At 40.2% G+C, this 8,084-nt stretch overlaps 1 protein-coding gene across 1 annotated transcript in view; it reads left to right on the top strand.

The window, feature by feature from the left end:
• Nucleotides 1-215: 215 nt before the first annotated feature.
• LOC131126565 (cyclic AMP-responsive element-binding protein 3-like protein 3-A) overlaps nt 216-8,084 on the top strand; it is an 8,884-nt gene continuing 1,015 nt past the window's right edge. Inside the window, exons 1-6 of the mRNA XM_058069237.1 lie at nt 216-302; nt 568-832; nt 2,081-2,211; nt 3,442-3,546; nt 3,626-3,732; nt 7,836-7,904. Coding sequence (XP_057925220.1) covers nt 216-302; nt 568-832; nt 2,081-2,211; nt 3,442-3,546; nt 3,626-3,732; nt 7,836-7,904 — 764 coding nt within the window. The remainder of the gene's footprint in view (nt 303-567; nt 833-2,080; nt 2,212-3,441; nt 3,547-3,625; nt 3,733-7,835; nt 7,905-8,084) is intronic.

Genomic DNA, 8,084 nt, shown 5'->3' with positions numbered 1-8,084 from the left:
GTCACGGTCTGATCATTCACTAAAAACAAAATAGACTTCTTAAAAGTGCTAAAAGAACTGTCAGACGCTAATTTGTATCTTGATGTCAAGAAGCTTCAAATCAGTGAATTCGCTTTATCCAGTATGCAAAACACGTCGTGAAGGTCCTGAGGTGTTTTGTTGAAGAAGCAATTGTCAAAACAGTAGCATTCATTTTCCTCATTTCAGGTGAAGGGATGGATCTCATGGACCTGCTATTCTGGACCAAAGATGAAACCACCAGTTGCCAAGGCAACCCGCAGTGGACCATCACAATGTATGATGTGAGTACTGGTGGACGTTCTGAAAACAAGCACTCTTACGAGACATCATTCCAGACAGCTGGAATCTCATTAAGATGATGAGGGTCGCGTGTCCCTGAGCTGAAAGGATTCATATCAATAGGAGAGCTCAATTACAGTTTAATTGTGTTTTTTTATGTGTCTGTAATACAAGGAAATTAGCATGTTGCTTTTCTGTGCTTGTGACTGGAAATGTAATGATTGTTTTAACGCTGCCAATTAAACATTACATTAAAATAATCCTCAGACCGTGAACCCAGGGGAAAAAGATGCAGAGGACTTTTTGCACTCCCTACTGGCTGGGAGCGAATCCTCCTCAGCACCGACTTCCCCGCTGTGGTCACCCTGCACCCCTGACAGTGACATGTGCGAGGACCACCTGGCTGACAGCCCCCAAATCCTGTCCTCAGCCTCAGACACGCACACGCAGTCGCTTCCTCACCTCCCATCGCTGCCACTTCCACGGTGCAAGCATGAAACCGGGGCAGCGTCGGATGTTTCAATTGACCTGGGTAGCACTACATCTTTACATTGACAAGAGATGATGCAATGTCAAAATATTGTTATGAATCATCTGTGTTGTTTGATTCAAGTCGTAGATCATATGTAAATTTAACTGCTGAACCCTTACACCATTGCTTATTCTTGACGTAAGTAGAATCCTTGCAGGAACTATAAAAAAGCCGCAATTTAAAGACTATTGTAAATTAAGAAAATGTATATACAACATTATAATACAGAATAATATAATATATAATAATATATAATAATTTAAATATTTATTTTAATTTTTGGGCGGTCGAGTGGTTAGCGCGCAGACCTCACAGCTAGGAGACCCGGGTTCAATTCCACCCTTGGCCATCTCTGTGTGGAGTTTGCATGTTCTCCCCGTGCATGCGTGGGTTTTCTCCGGGTACTCCGGTTTCCTCCCACATTCCAAAAACATGTGAGGTTAATTGTCTATATGTGCCCTGTGATTGGCTGGCGACCAGTCCAGGGCCTACCCTGCCTCTCGCCCGAAGACAGCTGGGATAGGCTCCAGCACCCCTGCGAGCCTTGTGAGGAAAAAGCGGTAGAAAATGAATGAATTAATTTTTATTTTTAATAATATTTATTTTTAATTAAAATATATTTAAAATATATTTTCCTTGCATTTTACTAAAGTTTTCAATATTATCACTACCGATGGCCGTCACCACTTTGCGTTTCAGATTTTAGGAATTAATGCTATGACAGTTTTTCTTTCAAGTATATTGATTGATACTGTAAATCAAGCTTTTTCTCCATTCAATACGGCCTATTATTAGCCCAAAAATATGCCTGTAATAAGCAAGCAAGCCTAAAATTGGCTAAATGAACTGAAACATATATAAGTAAATGTAAGGCATTCAGAAGATGCATTGAAAGATGCTGTAAATGACATGCAGTATTCTACAGCGGTCACTAGGTGGCAGTAATGTTGCTGTAATGTCGGGCGAGACACACACATCAGCAAATGTTAAAAACCGTATTTAGAAGGTCATAAACAGAACGTAGGAAATCCTAAAACATAAATTCATATACCACGGTTGAGTCTGGAACCAACTAACAGTGATAAAGGAGGGATTGCTGTATTTATAGTCACTAATTAGCTGGGGCAAATATGAAGACTTATTATTCACAGAGACTTATTGTCAACACCCTCTTAGGTTACCAAATGTAGTTTCTTGCAACTTTAAGTAAAAGAGTTGAATGGTTACTTATGGCATCCATGTTGACAGGCTGGGAGTCCGGCGACCTCCAGGAGCAGCTGGGAATGGCGTACTATCTCACATCCAGTCCAAGTTCTGCAATATCGTCCAGTCAGACCGTCACAGTGAAGGATTTGCTCTTATCCAACCTGGGACAGAAAGTAAGCAAAAAAACATTTCAGTAAATTCATTTTTATGTTCTAAACTTACTCTGAAATCCATGGGGACATTCTGTTTGTCAAAATTATTTTTGTTTTCAAGTGTGAGTTATTGCCTCTCCAAAAAAAAAAAAAAAAAAAAAAAACGTACTCGTCGGGACATTAAATAGATATAATGTGTAGGATATGCTCAGTTTTTGGTCAACTATTTCATAAAATTGAAGACTTTTTAATGTACTTTACATGCACTTTGCCAGGGAGAAAGAATATAAAATAATATAATATAATAAAGTAAATAAATATAATAATATAATATAAATACAGGAAATCCCTTCTACATATAGGAATAGTAAATTAGACAATTTTCCTGATTTCGTAGTCACCACAGCGGATCTTTTGATCCGCATACTGATTTTTGGCTTGAGCACATTTATATTCCGGATGCCCTTCCTGACGAATACCAATAATGCTTACCGGTGGAGATTCATACCTGGGGGGTTTGCTCCAAAGTCCAGAATGCTAACCACTACACCACGGCGGCTCTATAGTAAATTAGACCATTAAAATTTTCCAGTTTTGCCACACCAAAAAAAGCCTGGCCTACGTACCGTACGCTACGCTAGCTTGCTCTTAGCCCTCCAAAAACTCACTCCTCTGATTTTGGATCAATATTTACAATACTGACTGTTGTAATTATTAGATTCAGCTCCAATAACACTCCCCGTCACTCATTCATTTTCTACCGCTTATCCTCATGAGTGTCGTGGGGGTGCTGGAGCCTATCCCAGCAGTCTTCAGGCGAGAGGAGGGGTACACCCTGGACTGGTCGCCAGCCAATCACAGGGCACATATAGACAAACAACCATTCACACTCACATTCATACCTATGGACAATTTGGAGTCGCCAATTAACCTAGCATGTTTTTGGAATGTGCGAGGAAACGGGGAGAACATGCAAACTCCACACAGAGATGGCCGAGGGTGGCACTCTTCACTCATTATAATTAAAATAACTTGTTTTTACCGAAAAAAATCAAATTTGAGGGGAAGTGAAGGCTGAATTGCAAATGTGCAAATATTCATTGTAGAGTATTAAAATAAAATGGTCATTATAAACAATTTGTAAAAATCTAACACAAAAAAATGTTATTGAATATGAAATCTGGTTCAGTTCAGTTTAGTCTGAACATCTAAAAATATCCAGTATGTCATCCACCATTTTCAATGGCACAGATAATTCCCCAGCATCCACTGCAAGAACTCGTGCTTAATGAGGATGAGAAGAAACTTCTGGCAAAGGAAGGCGTTAACTTGCCCAGCAAATTGCCTCTCTCCAAGGTGAACCACACACACATTTAAACCCCAAGTTACACAGCAAAACTCATCCACATTCTTCTTCTCATGTGTTTCATCCAAGCTTGAAGAGCGCATTTTGAAGAAGATTCGGCGTAAAATACGCAACAAGCGCTCAGCTCAGGAGAGCCGCAAAAAGAAGAGGGAATATGTGGATAGTCTGGAGGAAAGGTAGGAGCTCCTTCTCAGTATGACATCATTGTTGCGTAACTTGGTATAGAAAAGTGGACCTTGACCCTTGAGAATCATTATATGGTATACGCCGTAGTCAGTCAGTCCACTAATGTGGTACAATGAATGTGAATGGAAAACAGAGGAGCAGATGTCCAAACACAGCATTTTACTGAATAAACAATGTAGAAATATGTAGAATTATTGTAAAATCCCCTGATCCTTGTTTCATGAGCCATTTAGAGAGACATAGTACATTCCTATTTAAAACACCACACCGACTTCAAACTTTCCTGTACACAACTGAGCCAATAGAGCCGTTCAAAAATGCAAAGATAATAATAATGTCCAGTTGCAAACAATGGCTGACGCTAGTTGACGTTGAAGTTGTTCTAGTAACATTTTAAAGCAGGGGTCTCAAACTTGCGGGCCGCGGGCCGCATTTGGCCCGCGAGACGCTACTTTGAGGCCCCCACCTTGATACCAAAGTTTAATGTTGAAATGACAGCTTAAAGCTGTGTGCACACCGGACACAATTAACATGATTTTGCCCCGCCCATACTGTTACCCTACCCTGTTACCCCGCCCTGTTTTGCTTTGGATTAGCAATGAAGCTAAAGGCTTATGACGCTGGGTACAAATAAATGCAGGAAATGATTTGGAATAAAAGGGAAAATACACGTCAAGATAAAGCATCTCATCAAACATGTTGTTAAAGTTACCACGCTGCTCCCAGATGGAACTGAGTACGATGCTAACTTGCTAATTGGGTCAAATTATTAAGTTTCATTCATGTTCATGTTAAAGGTGAAATAACTGTTAATACTGTACATTTGAATCTGAAAAAAATCATTTCTCTACCAACTGTATGTGGTTTCTTACGTTTTTCTTATTTGCTGTTTTATTATTATTTTACTTATTTATTACTGATTGATTGATTTATTGTCTTTATTCTTAATTTGTTTATTTATTTTTTTATCTTATTTTGTGTATAGAAAAATAAAAATTAAGATATTTAAGAACAGTGGAATGTTTTATCAGATATTTTGGTGTGGAAAACCGGAACCAAAGTACTGAAAAAGTGTAGGGTATAGCAGAAGCAAAAGCATTGAAGATAGTTTTTTTATTGATTTTTTTCGAATTCTTAATAAATGCGTTTTGGTTTTTTTTGAAAACCTGATGCGGCCCGGCTTCACCCAGAACCTAGCTCCGGTAGCCCCCAGGTAAATTGAGTTTGAGACCCCTGTTTTAAAGAATTATGATTAGTATAGAGAGGCAACGATTAATGCAATTAATCATTATCCAATAAATCGCCAACTATTTTTGGTAATCGGTTAATGGTTTCATTTAAAAATGCACTGGAAATATCCTGATTTCAGACTCTCAAATGTGACTTTTTTTTTTTTTACATGTTCTTAGTCATCCATGAAAGCAGACCTATCATCTTTGTGTTTCAGGCAAAACAAGATAGTCACACACAACAGCTTTGACATTTTTGCCTCTTTCTGATATCCTGCGAAGCAAACCACTGCCAAGATGTGTGCATAGAGCGTATGTAAGAACAATCCCATGCAAAGTATGGGATTCATCCACTTGTGCGGAAGAACAATGCGTACATTCACTGTATGCACAACTCTTACCATGCAGTGAACCCCAACAGTGAAACTACAAATAGCTATAGTTGTGCGTGTCCAACGCAGGCCTCAAACCACAACATCACCATCAAACCCGTCACTGCCCCAACGCAAAGCCTGCCCTTCAAGTTGATGTATTTGTTATTTCTTATCTATTTAATGGTGCTGCACGCGCCGTCTGTGCCAGTGACTCGTTGATTTGCAGTAGAGTGTTTGTGATGATTGTCAGTTGATTGTTTATACTCCCCTACTTCAATTTCGATGTCATAGAAATCCCTCTTCCTCGCCCTCTTTGCTATGATTTTGGGGTGGGAAAAAGTCCATTCATGCATTCTTAAAGGGGACCTATTATGCTACTTTTTGGCCCTTTGTATTGAGTTAGCAAGCAGGCCTCACAGCTAGGAGACCAGGGTTCAATTCCACCCTCGGCCATCTTTGTGTGGAGTTTGCATGTTCTCCCCGTGCATGTGTGGGTTTTCTCCGGGTACTCCGGTTTCCTCCCACATTCCAAAAACATGCTAGGTTAATTGGCCACTCCAAATTATCCATAGGTATGAATGTGAGTGTGAATGGTTGTTTGTCTATATGTGCCCTGTGATTGGCTGGTGACAAGTCCAGGGTGTACCCTGCCTCTTGCCCAAAAACAGCTGGGATAGGCTCCAGCACCCCTGCGAGGACAAGCGGTAGAAAATGAATGAATGAATGTATTGAGTTATGAGACTCTTATAGAGCAGCTACACACAATAACTCGCATATAAAGCTTTCTAGATCTTCCAGACTCTGCACCTCATTGTGCAGCGTTTCCATGGATTTCCTGTTTCTGACCCAAAGGGTCCGTTTCATTTATTCCACCCACGGTCCGTCTTCAGGCACACCCACTATTCTTTGGTTGGTCACACTCCCAAGCGCTCCCGAGGACGTCCGGATACATAGGTCTGCATTGACTATGTGATGGCAATCTGCAACACATATAAGAAAGTCCAGGTGGCACACTGGCATCGTTTAACACAAGAATACAACAACATTTAGAGGTCAGAAAAATGGAAAAGGCAAAATAAGTCAAGTTTAAAGGGATTGCTGCTAAGAGGTGGAAAATAAAAATGTGTTTTTAAAAAAATCAGATATGTTGATTAATTAAAAAAAAACCTGATTATTGCACCCCTAAAATCCTGTACTACTGTGTATGATTGTAGTTGTAGGACAGAATGACATTACATAATGTCTGTATTCATTCAAAAACACGTTATATACATATCAAATTCTATACACTAAGAGTCCAGCTTGAGACAATGCAGAGTAGAATGTGTCACTCGGCATCCACAAGATGTGTAAATGTTACAAGTCACGTTGCAGCCACAGCAGGTGTTCAATTTAGTATACCACCTGCACCTCCACCTCCACCTCACCTCTATACTTACCAATCTTTGTCACTTTCTAATCCTCTTTACTGCTATCTACCTCCCACACATTGCCATTTCTGCCCCATCACACCTCCGCAAACATCATCACAATCATATGTGTTGCATTGCATCCTATGTCTGTAATTACAGAGTTCCCTATGGTGCTGCCGTGGAGCTATACAGTTCACTGTTAAATAAGACCATTAAAATCATCTTTTAACACTTTTTGGTACCAACCTCATCTTTGGGCATCTCTGTGTGGAGTTTGCATGTTTTCCCCGTGCATGTGTGGGTTTTTTCCGGACACTCCGGTTTCCTCCCACATTCCAAAAACATGCTAGGTTAATTGGTGACTCCAAATTGTCCATAGGTATGAATGTGAGTGTGAATGGTTGTTTGTCTATATGTGCTCTGTGATTGGCTGGCGATCAGTCCAAGGTGTACCCCACCTCTCGCCGCAAGTCAGCTGGGATAGGCTCCAGCATACCCCCGAGACCGTAATGATGATTGGCGGTATAGAAAATGGATGAGTACATTCAGCAGGGGTATTTTGTAAATACAAGTGCAGAAGTAGTCACCTTCACATTTTTTCTTGTAATGAACAACCCATAAAAGCTAAATAATTACATTAGACATCTCAGGTTTCTTGTTCTTCCAAATCACAGCAACTTTAAAGTTTAGAGAATTCCAAAACATGTTCATTCTGTCATCATCAAACTGATACCTGAGAATTTAGAACCTTGCTGAGAAGAGTCAGCATTTATTGCTAATTAAGCCAGCCACCAGCAGAGCATATCAACAGGGTGCTCTTATCAGCTGTGTTTCTGCTCAGTCGGAGGGTCATAATGGAGGATGACTCACTGTGATGAAGAGAAACAATGGAGGCAGCAGCAGAAAGAAAGAAAGGAGTGAGGGCTGGAGTCATTGGATGACAGAAAAGGGGTGCAAGATAACACTTGGACAGATATTGGCAAGGGAGAAAAAGAGGAGAGACAATAGGATGTACAATCATGAGATTTATGATACCCTTTTCCCTCATTGTATCTGAGTTTCCCTTCTCCTTCTCTAGAATGTCTGCATGTAGCGCTCATAACCTCCAGCTGCAGAGAAAGATCCAACAACTGGAGGAGACAAACAAGTAAGTAAAACATGCAACGCCATAGTAAACATTTACAGGGTGATGACACGGGGGTCGGATTTTTATGGAAAAAATTTAAAAATGCGACCTCTAAAATGCGACGAAATCCACATGTCATTGAATTTTAGAGGTCGGATTTTTTAGACAAAATAAGTGAAATACGTATGAAGTTACTTGGCT

This window comes from Doryrhamphus excisus, chromosome 3 (assembly GCF_030265055.1).
Source record: "Doryrhamphus excisus isolate RoL2022-K1 chromosome 3, RoL_Dexc_1.0, whole genome shotgun sequence".
NCBI classification, from domain to species: domain Eukaryota; kingdom Metazoa; phylum Chordata; class Actinopteri; order Syngnathiformes; family Syngnathidae; genus Doryrhamphus; species Doryrhamphus excisus.
The sequence above is the reverse complement of the archived record's forward strand: the minus strand, read 5'-3'. Positions and strand labels throughout refer to the sequence as shown.